This window comes from Oikopleura dioica, chromosome 2 (genome assembly GCF_907165135.1).
Source record: "Oikopleura dioica chromosome 2, OKI2018_I68_1.0, whole genome shotgun sequence".
Lineage (NCBI taxonomy): Eukaryota > Metazoa > Chordata > Appendicularia > Copelata > Oikopleuridae > Oikopleura > Oikopleura dioica.
Window position 1 is genome coordinate 13,742,026 of NC_137292.1, and position 14,156 is coordinate 13,756,181.

At 41.7% G+C, this 14,156-nt stretch overlaps 6 protein-coding genes across 6 annotated transcripts; 1 reads left to right on the forward strand and 5 right to left on the reverse strand.

The window, feature by feature from the left end:
- Positions 1–1,223: 1,223 nt before the first annotated feature.
- LOC145700329 (protein phosphatase 3 catalytic subunit alpha-like) lies at positions 1,224–6,670 on the forward strand. Its single transcript, XM_081777580.1, is given in 17 exon segments — positions 1,224–1,370; positions 1,927–2,140; positions 2,211–2,271; positions 2,452–2,606; positions 2,651–2,748; positions 2,788–2,916; positions 3,010–3,105; positions 3,324–3,444; positions 3,530–3,661; positions 3,664–3,685; positions 4,265–4,384; positions 4,425–4,491; positions 4,596–4,650; positions 5,843–5,898; positions 5,942–6,167; positions 6,210–6,384; positions 6,424–6,670. Coding segments are annotated over 14 exon segments (1,416 nt in total). The 5' UTR covers positions 1,224–1,370; positions 1,927–2,140; positions 2,211–2,271; positions 2,452–2,587; the 3' UTR covers positions 6,524–6,670.
- A 55-nt stretch (positions 6,671–6,725) lies between these two features.
- Positions 6,726–7,977, reverse strand: LOC145700341 (prefoldin subunit 3-like). The gene is made up of 4 exons (XM_081777592.1): positions 7,745–7,977; positions 7,558–7,702; positions 7,380–7,505; positions 6,726–7,339 (listed from the first exon to the last, which is right to left on the reverse strand). Exons 1-4 carry the CDS (start codon positions 7,949–7,951, stop codon positions 7,245–7,247), a joined length of 573 nt encoding a protein of 190 aa, XP_081633718.1. The 5' UTR covers positions 7,952–7,977; the 3' UTR covers positions 6,726–7,244.
- On the reverse strand, positions 7,968–10,532 carry LOC145700327 (ribosomal oxygenase 2-like). The gene is made up of 7 exons (XM_081777577.1): positions 10,410–10,532; positions 9,812–10,155; positions 9,635–9,770; positions 9,207–9,508; positions 8,857–9,014; positions 8,425–8,767; positions 7,968–8,198 (listed from the first exon to the last, which is right to left on the reverse strand). Exons 1-7 carry the CDS (start codon positions 10,527–10,529, stop codon positions 8,015–8,017), a joined length of 1,587 nt encoding a protein of 528 aa, XP_081633703.1. The 5' UTR covers positions 10,530–10,532; the 3' UTR covers positions 7,968–8,014.
- A 131-nt stretch (positions 10,533–10,663) lies between these two features.
- On the reverse strand, positions 10,664–11,356 carry LOC145700339 (NADH-ubiquinone oxidoreductase subunit 8-like). The gene is made up of 3 exons (XM_081777589.1): positions 11,076–11,356; positions 10,858–11,033; positions 10,664–10,813 (listed from the first exon to the last, which is right to left on the reverse strand). The coding sequence occupies exons 1-3, from the start codon at positions 11,339–11,341 to the stop codon at positions 10,665–10,667; spliced, it is 591 nt and encodes a 196-aa protein (XP_081633715.1). The 5' UTR covers positions 11,342–11,356; the 3' UTR covers position 10,664.
- Positions 11,357–11,372: 16 nt separating this feature from the next.
- On the reverse strand, positions 11,373–12,589 carry LOC145700333 (bis(5'-nucleosyl)-tetraphosphatase PrpE [asymmetrical]-like). Its single transcript, XM_081777584.1, has 2 exons — positions 11,963–12,589; positions 11,373–11,891 (listed from the first exon to the last, which is right to left on the reverse strand). Exons 1-2 carry the CDS (start codon positions 12,560–12,562, stop codon positions 11,589–11,591), a joined length of 903 nt encoding a protein of 300 aa, XP_081633710.1. The 5' UTR covers positions 12,563–12,589; the 3' UTR covers positions 11,373–11,588.
- A 14-nt stretch (positions 12,590–12,603) lies between these two features.
- LOC145700331 (uncharacterized) lies at positions 12,604–14,049 on the reverse strand. The gene is made up of 3 exons (XM_081777582.1): positions 13,715–14,049; positions 13,243–13,668; positions 12,604–13,201 (listed from the first exon to the last, which is right to left on the reverse strand). The coding sequence occupies exons 1-3, from the start codon at positions 14,040–14,042 to the stop codon at positions 12,870–12,872; spliced, it is 1,086 nt and encodes a 361-aa protein (XP_081633708.1). The 5' UTR covers positions 14,043–14,049; the 3' UTR covers positions 12,604–12,869.
- Between the last annotated feature and the right edge of the window lie 107 nt (positions 14,050–14,156).

Here is a 14,156-nt window from a genome sequence, read left to right on the forward strand (position 1 = left end):
AATGCCCTTAGGTTAGGGACAGTCCTCAAGTATTAATACTATAAATACTCTCGTGCATCCGAGCTTTCTGAAATTGTATTATATAGCTTCCTTACTCAGACTAGAGAAAAACTTGTTTATTAGTGATTTCTCTTAGAAATGAAGCTTTTTTGGTGGCCTTTAAACGGTCGGTGACATTTATTTAATGTTTTACGATCAATTATCCTGAATTTTAGAGATCAGTACTACACCCAGCACAACGTTAGCGAAAATTTCCGATAATCCTATCTTCAATTGTCTGCAAGAGAAAATGGATGGCTTTTGCAGTGAAATTTCAGAAGGACGTTACCCATTCGCCCGTAAGAAAGATGCGTTTTCAAGCTGGTATTGTTATGATGAGCTTGATTATGGCTCGGATAAATCTAATCAGTGCATTGTATGGGTCGGACGACCGCTTGTTCCTTGCACTCCATTTTCAGCGGAGTCCTCATTCATCGAGCCGCTGACTCCAATAATGGACGATATCCACGACACCCTTGACATTTTCACGAATATCTGCCTGTCGAGACAAATGAAGAAAAGACCAGTTTAACTTCCGCTGATCTTATTTTCTGCAAAAATAAACGACCCAAAGTAAAGCACCAGTTTTGAGTCCAACTAATTAGATCCAAATATACCTGCATCACCTACTCTGGTAATGAACTAATCATGCTTTTCTGCTGAGTTTGACAAATGAATTCAATATTCAGTATATATCTTGCTTGACCCGCGCCTAATTACCAGAGTGGTATATCTAGTTGAACATTGGACTGTCAACCGCATGACGGAATTTGACATTATAGGGAATAGCATCATCCTCGAGGCTCGAGTCTATTTGCACAACTTGTCTACTTTGCATGTTTCATTAACTGCCTTTTATAAAACTTTAATATTATGGCTACTTATCTAGTTGAAAGAAAAAGCTTCAAAAAGGTCTGTTCGAAATAGAGCCAAATTGTCCCGAGTTGGGATTTGCGGTCGAGTTTATTCAGTATTTATTCATCCCCGGTCGACATCACGCGCCTCCCCCTGATGCGCCATCTCGTGGCGTTGCGCATGCGTGATCCGGTGGCTACGCATGCAAGGGGGTAAAATAAAATAGGTGCTCCTGGTGACGCATCCTCGGGCGTGCGCGCGTCTCCTCCTCCTTCCCCTTCTTTCTTTTGAAAAGTGCGAAACAGGCGTCGAAAAGGAGAAGAGAGAAATCGAATACTGTCTAATCGATCGCCCGCCGCCATCCCCATCCCGCAATTAGAGCCGCCAGATCCAAAACTCGAGAAACTATACTGAACCACATATCCTTACCTAAAGAAACGAAAAGAATACCTTCAACCTTCGCGGATATTCGATAGGTAAGTTTAATCAAGCGAGAAAATTCAAAGAAGAGAGAAATTTATTCATTCGTTATTGATCATTTATGGTAATTTCAGTATTTGTGATAAATTTCAGTCCGAAATTTTCAGACCCGATATGTAAGAATTATTGAGACACACTCTCTAAAGGGCGTTGGTATCTCATAACATTAAAGAACCCATTTATCCGGAACATTAATCTTTCTCTATCTTAATTAAATGAGTGAAACCCTGACAAATTGCCCTCGTCAAATTGAATACGAAAATAAGAGAAAAGGGGCAGAAGAGAAATTCTTCGTACTCCTCCTTGATTTCAATTTACGTTTTACATGAATGGAATCTTGTCAAAACTTCAATCTTTTTGAATAGAGAGGTGTCCAAAGGCCCTAACTGCGCCCATTATAAAATTTTTATTGTCTTGTTCGAGGCCCATCAATTGCGAAGCACACTGTACAGACAGATTAGTTTTGGCGAAAAGGAGCGAGTTTATTCGCAATTATAATAACGCAAATATTTACCCAGTTTCCGAGTAATTTGGCGCTCATGTTGGCTTTAGAGTACCATCACTCTGCGAGAGAGCACTGATGATCCGTTGAAGAAGCGCCAACATACTGTAAGAAGAAGATACTGATTTTGAAGTACGAGAAAATCGAACAAAGAGATATTCACAAATATCACTTCTCATCAGAAAAAGAAGACAGATTGAAATATGGTGAAAACAGAGAAAGAATCAAAAACAGAGAGTCCGATAAAAGCCGAATCAGGAAAATGTCTTGAAAATGTCAAAAGAGGAGAAATTCAGAAAAAGAAAAACGTTTAAAGACCTTTTGAAAGCCTCAGAAAATGATAAAAAGAAATCTTTGGGGTCAAAGAAAAACTCAAAAGCGAATCTTAGTGACAGGTAAAGAATTTGTGTTTGTAAGGTAACCCGAGTAATTTTGAAAATAGGATCGTTTTCTGCGGTCAATCTGCTCCATTGTAGAAAAGTTCATTTTGCTTGCTATAGCTACTGATAGAAACAGACACGCCTTTATTATTCTATTGTGTTTCGTGTAAACTTTACTGTGTAAAGATGATTTAGGACTTGCCCAAATGTGACGCTCCCCCCGTCAAATAGAATTGGAATTGATGAACTATTCGACAGCTCAGGAAAGCCTAGGCCTCCGGTGCTGCGCGATCACTTGAGGAAAGAAGGCAGACTCACAAATGAATGTGCGATGAAGCTGATTCAAGACGGTACTAGCGGACAAAAGCACTTGTAATTCAACTTTTTTGCTCAGGCGCTGCAGTTTTGCGGGCAGAACCAACTATGATCGATGTTGATGCGCCAGTAACAGTTTGCGGCGATGTCCATGGTCAATTCTTCGATCTGTTAAAAGTAATGAATGAGTCCGTGTTCAATTCATCACAATATTAGCTCTTCGAAATTGGTGGTCCTGTCGGCGATCCTTCAACTGGTAGTAATACTCGCTACCTATTCCTGGGCGATTACGTTGACAGAGGATACTACTCCATCGAATGCGTACTCTACCTCTGGGCTCTCAAGGTAAAATCAATTAATAACAAATTTCACTATCGCTTTAACGGTCAATAACAGTCAATATCAGTAATATCATTCATTTGAAATGAATCATTTCAGATCTGCCATCCGAACTCGATTTTTCTACTTCGAGGGAACCACGAATGTCGCCATTTGACGGAATACTTTACCTTCAAGCAAGAATGCAAAGTGAAGGTAAATTTCTCCGTTGCCGGTTCAACAAAATCAAATATCTATCAATACTCTTCAATAATTCTAGCGCCCGAGTCGCGTGCATTCACGAAGAAATTAAGAGACCCGGAGTCTGGGGTTCAGACAAGGGTTAATTTTAATAATTTGCAGTGAAAATTTGCTTTCCTTTTGAACTTTAACTATTGAACATATTAGATAATATTAACAATTTAATATTTCAGTATAGCGAAGACGTCTACGAGGCATGCATGACGGCGTTTGATTGTCTTCCCCTTGCCGCTCTCATGAATGGCCAATTTCTATGCGTCCATGGTGGACTCTCGCCTGAAATAACCAAATTAGGTTAGTGAGATGCCGTAATTGGAAATTGCCTCTGATTGGATTTTTCAATTTTCTGCCTTGTTGATGCTTTAACTGTCATTTGCAGACGATATCAAAAACCTGGACCGATTCAAAGAACCTCCCGCATTTGGTCCGATGTGCGATCTGCTCTGGTCGGACCCGCTCGAAGAGTTTGGAAAAGAAACATCAAGCTCAGAGCGCTTCACGCATAATTCTGTCAGGGGTGCTCCTATTTCTACAGGTAAAGACCTTTCGAAGTCATTACAGTAAATCGATTTCGACTGCATTTTTGGATCACAGTTATTGACAGTTGGACGGGATATTTATGGACCCAAAGTTGACATCTTGTCATGCCAATATGATTTCCAAATAGTCTCTTAACGCCGAAACGCACAGCGACCAATTAATTGGTACAACCCCTTCAATGCTATTTCAACACATTTGGAAATTTGCATATTTACTCATATTAATGTTATGATATGGATATAATATTGGGATGAAATTGAAGCTTAGCGTCTGAGAATTATTTATCTATATCATTTATACAGTGAGCTAATCAGTTTCATTGTTAAAAAGGGGTAAAAGGGGCATACCAATTAATTGGTACGATCTGCGTTCGACGTTGAAAAAATTTTATGCGTTCCGGCGTTAATCAAACTAGCTGTGCACAAGTTACAGTCTACTTCATGCACTGTAATGGTGCGTGTAACCCAGACATGACCATTTATTGATAGGAAATCGGTTTAAAATTATATATATTCGATTTAGCTGAGCTCTTCAAAAACTTAGTCTAATCTGGCGCCAACATCTTTTTTTTAAGTTTCGCTGCCGTTTGTGAATTTCTACAACAAAATAACCTCCTATCTATGATCCGGGCTCACGAAGCTCAAGATCAGGGATACAAAATGTACCGCCGCAATTCTGCAACCGGATTTCCAAGGTAGATTGGGAACATCAAAATCCACTCAATTATTTTTCAGCCTTATAACGATATTTTCTGCTCCAAATTACTTGGACGTGTACAATAACAAGGCCGCAATCCTCAAAGTAAGTAGCGACGAAAATTAGAAAGTTCAATCTCGTGCGCAGCAGCGCGCTTCAATTGTCGCTTCCCCAAGGGAAATAAGCAAAGTCTAATTTCCGTCTTTTAGTACGAGGACAATGTGATGAATATTCGACAGTTCAATTGCTCACCGCATCCATATTGTCCAGAGTTCATGAATACTGCATCAGCTCTAGCATGTTTGCAATATGCATGCGTCTTTGACTCATTTTTAAATCTATTTTGAACGGGGTCTTGGAAGGTGAGGAGTCCAAATATGCAGGTGGTATCACCTCGTTGTCTCGGGACCGTGCAGATGCGAGCAAGTGCGGCGGATCAGTAGCGTAAACTGCCTTGTATCTCAGATAAAATCAACATCCGGTACCCCCCTTAGAGAGATAATTTGACGTAAACTGGACATTTGGATAATATATTTCGACGATGAAATACAAAAATGTACGAGATTTTGATAAATACACAATCAATATGAATTTGTACAAATTATAATCCGCAATAAGACTGATTCAAACTGGACGATTGGCTCATCTCGACAGCCTAGTTGATGGCAAATTTCTCGGATATTTCTAGGAGATCATTAAAAAAAAGGATCTTTTAAATTGAATTGACCTTCGTTGGCAATCTTCAGGCTGATTCGAAATTTCCTCAAACCAACAACAAAGTGGGCATTGATCCGCAGAGCCTTTCTGATGCCCGACAAGTATTTGTATACACTTTCATTTTCATTTAATTCCTTATAACATTACTAATGTCACATTAGCTTAGCTACAATAATAGAATAAAAAGAAGAATAATTGAGCTAGTTTTTCTTGAGGAAAAATAGTCCGAGATGAATGCAAAAGCTGAGAAGTAAGATCTTTTTGTGTCAACTTTTGTGTCAAAAGATTGAATCAAAGATTTATTTTTTTCTTAAAGAACATGCTCTGTGTGAACTTTGTAAGTCAAAAGTGTCTTTGTAAGTCAACAAGTAGAGATTCATTGCAAAATTTCGGGGTAAGACCCATCAAATATCCAGAGAATGCTGATATTTATCATTTGACCCGCGGTACTTAGATAGACTAGGGGGGAGTGAAAGACCTTGTTTGAGTTCTCGAGCCATTTTGATTTTCTCTTTCGCTTCTTCGTAAGAAGGAAAATTAAATTTATGCTTAGCCGCCATATTTTTTGGAATTACGCTTGCACCGAAGAGATCCATCCCGGTTACGACCTAGATTACCATCACTTCTACCCTCAATCTACTTTTGATCCGCCGCGCTACCTCACAGCTGTTATCTCATTTTCAAATCAGTACCTATATGGACTCCTCACCTTCCATAAACTCTTTTGAACTCGTTCTAAGGCTTCCAAATTTTATGGACGTTTTCACATGGTCACTGCCCTTTGTTGGCGAAAAGGTTTGCCCTCAAATCTATCCAATACTCAACAGATTTAAATTAGGTCACAGAAATGCTCGTAAATGTGCTCAATATCTGTTCGGACGAAGAACTCATGGCAGAAACGGACTCTGTGGAAGACCTGACGAAGATCACTGATCAACTCAGCGTCGAGCAAATTCAGAAAAGAAAGGAAACAGAAGAGAGGCGTATCGCTCTCCAAAAGAAGATCCTTGCAGTCGCAAAGATGGCAAAGTATTTCCACACGCTTCGAGAGGAATCTGAAACAGGTAAGAGACACAGTCACGAAGTCAATTTTTCAACCGCCCTAGTGCTGCACCTCAAGGGCTTAACCCCAAATGGCATGCTCCCCGCCGGAGTTCTGGACAGTAAATCTGGCTTGAATCAATCTGTCGAAGCGATCAAGAACAGACAAAAGGGAATCTCCTTATTCGAGGATGCGAAGAGCTTAGATCGTCAGAATGAAATGATGCCAAAAAGAAAAAGGTGCGGTCATTTCTAAATTATCAACTCAACTGTAATTAGTGAGCTGGACTCAAAAGTGAGCACTCCTCAAGCGTCAAGATCAAATTCGATAACACCGAAGAATAACAACTCAGAAACCAACAACAAAACCAAAACGTGACCGAACCGTTTTCGACAAGCCTTCACGAAAGAAAAAAACCAGCCACTACACATTTTCTGCTACTTCTTCTAATGATAAACTGACATTTTTGGCGCAGCAATTGGCCGATGAGTTCAAATGTGCCTCAGAATTAAATTTTTACGGTGAAAGATTGCTCTTTTGCGTTGATATTGCCCTGCAAGAAATGACAGAAGGCGGAGAGTAAAATTTCAAAATCATATTTCGGAACAGAAAAAGAAAAGAAGAAAGGTAGGAAATGTAAGTTTGGTTAAGCGTTAGTGATAGAATGTTCCACCGGCACCAAACCAGTTAGGCCGCAGCCCGTTAGTACTCCTTTTTGTTTTAATTTTTTGCTTTCGCGAATACCTTGGCAAATGAATTGTATTATATTTTTCTAAGAATAAATATATAATAATCTCTAGAAGGGATTAATCAGGTAGGGGATTGAGGAAGCCACAGTAATAAAATAATAAAATCGTAGTTCGTCAGAATTGCAGTTTTCATGTGAACAGATTGATACAGTAGTTGGTGAATACAGTAGTGTGGTGAGTCGATTTTGCGTTGATGGATCCCCGTTGTGACACTTTTTGATTGATGGTATACTTTCTTGTTCGTAGAAAAAGAAGATTTTGTAGAATAAAAATTATGATAAGGGAACTACAGTTAAGGGTTTCTATGTTTCTTTACTTTGCGTCTATGCAGAAGCAGCAGAAGGCACGCTTCAGGGCTTGTTTTCAGCCTTGCGTCTGTTCACGTCCCAGTTGTAGACTCGAGCCATCGAAACTTCGGTAGTGGTCATTTGATCACGAAGATAGGCTTAGAAGAGTTAACAGGAGTACTACTGAGTGTGACCTACCAATCTGCATTTTAACTTCCTCCAAACTGCTAATAGCGTTCGTCTTGTTCTTTCCAAGAAGAGTTTGCGCCTCATCAATGTCATATTCAAGCATAACATTGGCACCGAGCCAGAGCATTACCTTGTCTAAACGATTCTTGTTGAGAAAGACAGTCATCAAAAATTTAAAACTTCTTACCGCCACAATCGACCTTTGCTTTCGCAAAAACAGCATCGGAAAGCTGGAATGAGGTGTCGATCGTGTTTCCAGAGTTCTTTTTGAGGTGGTTGATTGCGTCCAGTGTCTGCGAGATTTCGGGGATCTGGCCTTCCAATCTTCTTTTCTGCGGATAAGTTCGTAAATGAGAACAGTAAGAAAGAGGTACCTTTTCAGCGAGTCCAGCTTCGAACATTTTGTATTTCTGGAGGAGCTCATCAAGCTTTCTAAGAGCAGCTTCGGCGGAGTCAGTGCCGACCTCTGGGCCATCTCCCTTGAACTTTTCAGACAGGTACTTTCCGACGTCTTCGATGAAGTCGGAGGGAGGGATGCCCCACGATTCGATTTTAGCTTTCATTTCTTCGGCGGTCACCATACTGAAAAGAAACAAAGATGTCAAGTTATTCTCAGTACAACGTCTTTTTGTACAGAAGTTCGCTCAGTTATTTTCTTGCGGAATCAACAACCCTTCGGCCCAGAGTGAGACGGCAAACTGGACCGCCTCACTAGCGGGTAGCTCCAGGTCGGATAGCAGAATAAATTCATCATCTTTCGCATTCATAAGCTTCATCAGTGATTCTTTGTAAGCCAAGGGAAAGCGAATGCATTTGGGCTCACTTTCACTTTTGCGCGGATAAATAAGGAGATGTATAAAGAGCAAGCTAAATCAAAGAAAGACCTTTACGCGCTGAAATGGGCAAAGGATCAGCGAGATTAAACGGCAGGGCGGGCCTAGGGGACATCGACTTTTTGAATTAAAGGGAAGTTAGGACTCCAAAGACGATTAAAAATAAATCTTTGCAAATGACTTGAGGTAAATCTCGGAGAAATTAAGCGATTATCCGCTGCCTAATCATGTGCGTTCGTCTTTCATTCTGCCACGAGTGAAGTAGGAATACTTCTGCTTCTTCTTCGCTCTCTGGCTCCAAGTCGCTTTTATTATCCTCCTCCATGTCTCCTTCTTTGGGCATGTTCCCAGCAATTCTCTCAATCTCACTCATCTCCCCGCCATTTTTACCGTTCTCTTCGTTGTTGCCTGGCTCGTCCTCAAAGTCGCTCTCGACCAATTCCGGAATTTCATCGGCATTGTCATCGTCGTGGTCGTCTTCGAAGATGTAAATGTGCTTCTTTGTGCTAAGACGAACTGAGCAGTTGAGATCGAAGCTTTTCATCTTGCCAAACGTTTTTGGTTCTAGAGACGAAATTATATTTGATTTATTTTAAAATTAATATTTTTATTTTTTATAAACGTGGTCTTTAAATTCAGGCTATTATACTGACCTTTGTATGGTGGCAATCTGTGAGCAAAGAAGTCCTTTCGCATCGGATCTTCTTCTGGCACATTTTCATCCGAAACACTCTCCGCTAGTTTGAGCAACAAGCCCTTCAAGTAATCCCGTTTCTCCGCGTTCGTGCTGATAGATCTGGACACTGCTTCTCTGAAAGTGGAATGCCTTTACCCATTTATGCGTCAACGTAAAATGAACTGGCCTAGGGGCCACAAACACCGCCATTAAAAGGGTCGGGAAGGGCTAAACAAACTTCCTTGTTTAGGAGAAGGCGTTGAGAACGAGGCTAGATCATTTTTGTACATAAAACAAGCACTTTGCTAACAATTAATAATTACTCACCGCAACCATCTGGCTTCGTACGCAGCCTTGTCTAAGAAGGTTGAAAAATTGACATTCAACCATTGCGCAACTGTGTTCTGATTGTTGGTCGTAAACTGAATGAAGGTGCTTGACTCGTTTTCGACTCCAAGCGTAGATGAAAACACGGCGCCTCGAGGAATATACAACATGTCCCCGGGCGAGAGCACCAGCGTTTCATCTGCATCGCGCATTTCATCCTCTCTGAATTCTTCTATCGTCTGCTCTGGAGGAAGATCGATCTCGGACGCCTTCCATAATTTAATCGAGCTTTTTCCATTAAGCTAAAACACAATTTATAAATGACTAATTCGGGAATTAAAGAAGCTGTTTTAAAAGCAAAGTCAACAAGTCTCAACCAGAGTCGCTGATTGGCTCACTGTAAGTTTAGATAGTAGTGCCACAATTACCTGCTGGATAAAGGAGTCGGTGGAGTTGAATACGGGTGGCAGGGGTTTCGATTTCGCGGGCGAGATGCGAACTTTTGCTCCAACGAGGGACTGGAAGGTCTCTTCAAGATCGGCAATAACTCGCCACAGATCATCGCTAAATTTTTCTTTCAACAAAAAGGGAGGTCTCTTTCTTACCAAAAGCGTTGTGGTTGATTGAAATCCAATGTGTACCCTTCATCGTTCACGATTCGCATTACATTCGCGTAGGCCACGAAATCCTTGGGAGTTCCATCATATGCTGCCAGGTCGTACGCCGTGCTCTCGCCATTTTCGTTTCGCAAAAGCGTGAAATCGCGGAAGGCCGTAAGCTGCTCTGTTTTCGAGATCGCCTCGAATCGCTCTTTGTTGAAAAGGGATGACGCGTTGGATGCGAGTTTGGGGCGGATGAATAATTTGTGCGTTTTTTCGTAAATTGATGAAAAGAATTCGGATTCTGAGACGGGATAGAGGAAGTCCTTCAGGATTTTTTCTTTCTTTGACTAAAATGGTTTTATTTCGATGATGATTTTCTTATCAGATAGTCTATCTGAGAGAGACAGCCTGGAATAATCCATCCATAACCCTCTTCTAGCGGCAATAAGGTGCTAGCCAAGGTGTCGATTTTTAGAGCGAAAAGATTCAAATCAAAGCCAATAAATTGAGCACATACCGAGGTATCTGTCATTTTAATTCATCTTATAATGTTTCAAAACTTTTTATCGATGGCTGTCTCCATATTCTTTCAATAACGAACCTGAAAGATTCCATTATCCTCGAGCCTCTTCTTCAATTCTGCATTATTTGCTGACTTGGACTTTTTGCCAACTGATGCTCCACTAGAACCTGCATTAGGAGCTGATCTCTTTTTGCCCATTCTAAAACTTGAATAAATGCAACACTGAGATAATTTGAAATCTTTTTTTTATTTTTCTTCGTTTTTGAATAAGTTAAATTAGAACTGAGGGACATAGCCAGGCGGATTTTATAAATATCTTCAGAATTTATCGCTTTATCGGTACATATAGTCCATCTGGATGTTGGCGGCGATTTCGGGCTCCCACTTGTCGCCGTTCATGAGGAGCTTCTCCTTGTTGTACAAAAGTTCTTCGTGAGTTTCGGTCGAGTACTCAAAGTTGGGTCCTTCGACGATAGCGTCAACTAGACAAAGCGGTCAATATGGGGACACGAAAGTAAAGGTTTACCTGGGCAAGCTTCCATGCAGAAGCCGCAGTAGATGCACTTGGTCATGTCAATATCGTATCGAGTTGTTCTTCTCGATCCATCAGCTCGCTCTTCGGCCTCAATGGTGATAGCCTGAGCTGGGCAGGCAGCTTCGCAGAGCTTGCAAGCGATGCATCGCTCCTCGCCGGTTGGGTATCTAAACGTATGGGTGAACTCCCTTCATAAGAAGTTTCCGTACCTTCGGAGAGCGTGTTCACCACGGAATCGGGGAGAAAGAGGTCCCTTTTCGAAGGGATAGTTAATAGTGGCAGGCTCAACGAAGAACTTGCCGAGACCCATACCAACACCTCGGAAAATCTCGGAGATGAAGGAAGAGTTGGAAAGGCCGACCATCTGAGTTTTGAGGTCCGTGTTAAGACCTTCAGAGTTGACATATCGGAAAGAAGAGACTGGCGCGGAGGTGGAGAGGCATCGCGAGATCGACTTCTGCGGACCACGGAGCATTCTAAAAAAGAAATCCGTCAAGAACATCAACTTCAAATAATATTTCTTGATAAATAGTTAAAGGCAGTTGTTTATAAAAATGCCAGCAATATATACTGAGTATGTGCCAAAATGTCTTCATTTTAAAATCATAAGTGGGAAATATCTGTAGCTGAACTGTGTTCTGTGAGATGCGAGCTCGCTTTTCTCTTCATATGTCTGTACTTGATTGAAGCTGGGTATATACTGTTTCTCTTCTTGGTTAGTATTAACGATGGTACATCACTCCTTTGATTGGTTCATATGCTTCTTTCGCCGGTACTGACAGAAATTTTTCTTCTCCTGTAGGAAATCGAATAAGAGCAGTTAGCCGGTCGCCGTAAACAACTCCCGTGTCCAGACCAAGATAGTTCTCGCCTTGTTGAAGTCGCCTTCTGGCATCGTGACCGAAGATGACGCGGAACTCGCCTTCATTTTCCCATCGGGTGACCCAAGGCTCGCCTTCGTCGATGAGATGGGTCGGCTTGTCATTGTTAAAATTGCGCATGCGGACCATGTAGTCAGGCTCTTGCTATAGTAAAATGTTTATCTATCTTGTTCTGATGGATACATGAACATAAGAATGATGTAACTAGCTCTTACATGTTCAAGACTCTTCTGTGGATCTAATCCCGCGTGAACGAGCATCCATCCAAGTGCTGGAATAGAAATCGTGTACGGAAGTTGTAGGATAAACTCAATGTCAGTAGAGGACAACTTGCTAATGTAACTGTACTTGGATCTTCTTGTCAAAGAATTTGTGGTGGACCACTCTTCCAGCAACGCTTCTTCGTGATTACCGCGAACAACATGAGTGCTTCCAGTTTCCACCATTTCACGAACCTTTTTGACAACTTCAGCGGACTTCGGACCTTTGTTAACCAAGTCCCCAACAAGAAAGAGTTGCAAGGCAAAGTTTCCAGCCCTACCACCGTAGACTTCCTCTTTGACCAGGTCGAGGAGATCTTCAAATTCATCAAAGCATCCGTGTATATCGCCGATAACAACAACAGGGCGATTTTTATCCACATGTACGGTCTTGTGAGGCACTTCTGGCGGCGGAAAATGGTTGAAAAGTCGAATTTGCCCGGTGCCCTTTGCCAAAAAAGTCCGAACTCGACTGCCTGCGTCGTAAAGAAAGAAATAGAGAACAGTTGTTACGCACAACAAGCCGGCAAACAAATTTGTGAACGTTCTTCGCATCTGCTTTTACACTTTATTCTGAAAGTGAAGGCTTTATTCGGTTGTTTTGTGAATGTTTATTGTATAATAATTTCGCTAGTTGAAGGAAGAAGGCATCATTTCAAGCTACAGTAGCGCGATTTTCAATCAAGTAATCATCAAGTTCAACAAAGCAAAACTTTTCTTACAACACTTGTACACAGTCCGTGAAGATTAGAGTCGAGTAAATTGTCATTTTTTATTTGTAGCGAAGACGGTTGGACCTTGTGTGATTTCCGATTTCCTTTTATTTTGTCTGACAGTTATTATAAATTTACAAATAAATAAGTTATTCGAGGTCTTCGTCGTCCATCTCAGGCGTTTGCTCTTTCGCGGGCACAGATGAAGCGGGCTCTTGGAATGCACTGTCGGTCAAGATTTCTGGCTGGCTCATTGGCTCATCAAGATCTTGTGAGACTGGGGCAGCTTCTTCAACGAGAGCTTCTTCAATAACTGGCTCCTGGGCGACCGGCTCGGCTGCAACTTCTTCAACGACGGCTTCCTCATCGACAACTTCTTCGGCCTTGTTTTCTTCATTCTTTTCGACGACTACAGTAACTTTCTCAACCTGTGGAGCAGCGGCAACGACTGGGACCTGCGCTTCGAATGGCTGCTGGATAGCTAAATGATCATGATTAAAAAAAATGTAATAAAAGACTTGCCTTGCTCAACAACGGGTTCTTCCTTAGCTTCGACCTTCTCTTCAGCTGGCTTTGGGACCTCAATATCTTCCTTCTCCTCGTCAGAGTCATCAATAGAATCTTCTTCCAAAGTGTCAGCTGGGGCAACTTGTGGCGTCTTGAGAGAAGCGATCATCTCTTCTCGGGTCAACGACTTCTGTGCAGGAGCTTGAGAAGCAACTGCCTTTTTCAAGTGAGCTCTGGCTGCGTTGTAATCATTTTCGTACTGTTGTTGGAGGACCGCAGCGAGATTTGGCAGCATGCGAGAAACAGTAGCGATGAGGTTGTCTCCCTTGGCAGTACCGCCAGAAAGAGCACTCAGAACAGCAGCAGAAGAAAATCGCTCCAGGGCCTTTGTTTTGTCGCCCTGTCCGAGGAGCATCTCTCCAGTTTGCACCTCTCGCATGACTGGAAAATGATTATGAATTGATCGAATCGAGATCGGAATACTTACCGAGCTGCTGCTGCATCATTGGGTTAACAACAAATTTGATATCGCCGTCATCCTGTGGAATGATTTGACCCTGAAGGGTGCCGAGGAGCTTGACGATATGAGGAGTATTTGCTTCTTCGAATTCTGCTCGACGTTGAGCAACAAGCTTTGTTTTGTAGTCTGGCTGTGATCGACGCTTGTAATCATAGTAGCAGAAGTAAATACTAATTGCTGTTCCGGTGCAGAAGAGGAGACCGAGATCATGGTAGCCACTTTTGAATGATCTTGCCCCCAAAACAGCGGACACAGCGCCCGCTGCACCTGGAACGATTAACGACGAAATAGACATTCTTTAAAAAAATATTCTAAGTCTCGGCTAACCATAAATTTTTGTGCCTTTCCTGCTCAAAGAGAACCTGCTTCTTAGAAAGCAATTTTCGCTGCATTGATAAGCATAAAAACA

Coding starts and splice junctions, on each gene's coding strand:
- LOC145700341 (XM_081777592.1), bottom strand. CDS start 7,951: ATGGTGACCGCCGAAGAAATGAAAGCTAAAATCGAATCGTGGGGCATC. Junction 7,703..7,744: donor AAGCTGGACTCGCTGAAAAG/GTACCTCTTTCT, acceptor ACTTATCCGCAG/AAAAGAAGATTGGAAGGCCA. Junction 7,340..7,379: donor GGAAGTTAAAATGCAGATTG/GTAGGTCACACT, acceptor AACTCTTCTAAG/CCTATCTTCGTGATCAAATG.
- LOC145700327 (XM_081777577.1), bottom strand. CDS start 10,529: ATGGGCAAAAAGAGATCAGCTCCTAATGCAGGTTCTAGTGGAGCATCA. Junction 10,156..10,409: donor AGGATAATGGAATCTTTCAG/GTTCGTTATTGA, acceptor AAACCATTTTAG/TCAAAGAAAGAAAAAATCCT. Junction 9,509..9,634: donor CCGACTCCTTTATCCAGCAG/GTAATTGTGGCA, acceptor ATTGTGTTTTAG/CTTAATGGAAAAAGCTCGAT.
- LOC145700339 (XM_081777589.1), bottom strand. CDS start 11,341: ATGCTCCGTGGTCCGCAGAAGTCGATCTCGCGATGCCTCTCCACCTCC. Junction 11,034..11,075: donor GGTGAACACGCTCTCCGAAG/GTACGGAAACTT, acceptor CCATACGTTTAG/ATACCCAACCGGCGAGGAGC. Junction 10,814..10,857: donor CTGCATGGAAGCTTGCCCAG/GTAAACCTTTAC, acceptor CGCTTTGTCTAG/TTGACGCTATCGTCGAAGGA.
- LOC145700333 (XM_081777584.1), bottom strand. CDS start 12,562: ATGCGAAGAACGTTCACAAATTTGTTTGCCGGCTTGTTGTGCGTAACA. Junction 11,892..11,962: donor CACAGAAGAGTCTTGAACAT/GTAAGAGCTAGT, acceptor ATTTTACTATAG/CAAGAGCCTGACTACATGGT.
- LOC145700331 (XM_081777582.1), bottom strand. CDS start 14,042: ATGTCTATTTCGTCGTTAATCGTTCCAGGTGCAGCGGGCGCTGTGTCC. Junction 13,669..13,714: donor AATGATGCAGCAGCAGCTCG/GTAAGTATTCCG, acceptor ATCATTTTCCAG/TCATGCGAGAGGTGCAAACT. Junction 13,202..13,242: donor AGAACCCGTTGTTGAGCAAG/GCAAGTCTTTTA, acceptor ATGATCATTTAG/CTATCCAGCAGCCATTCGAA.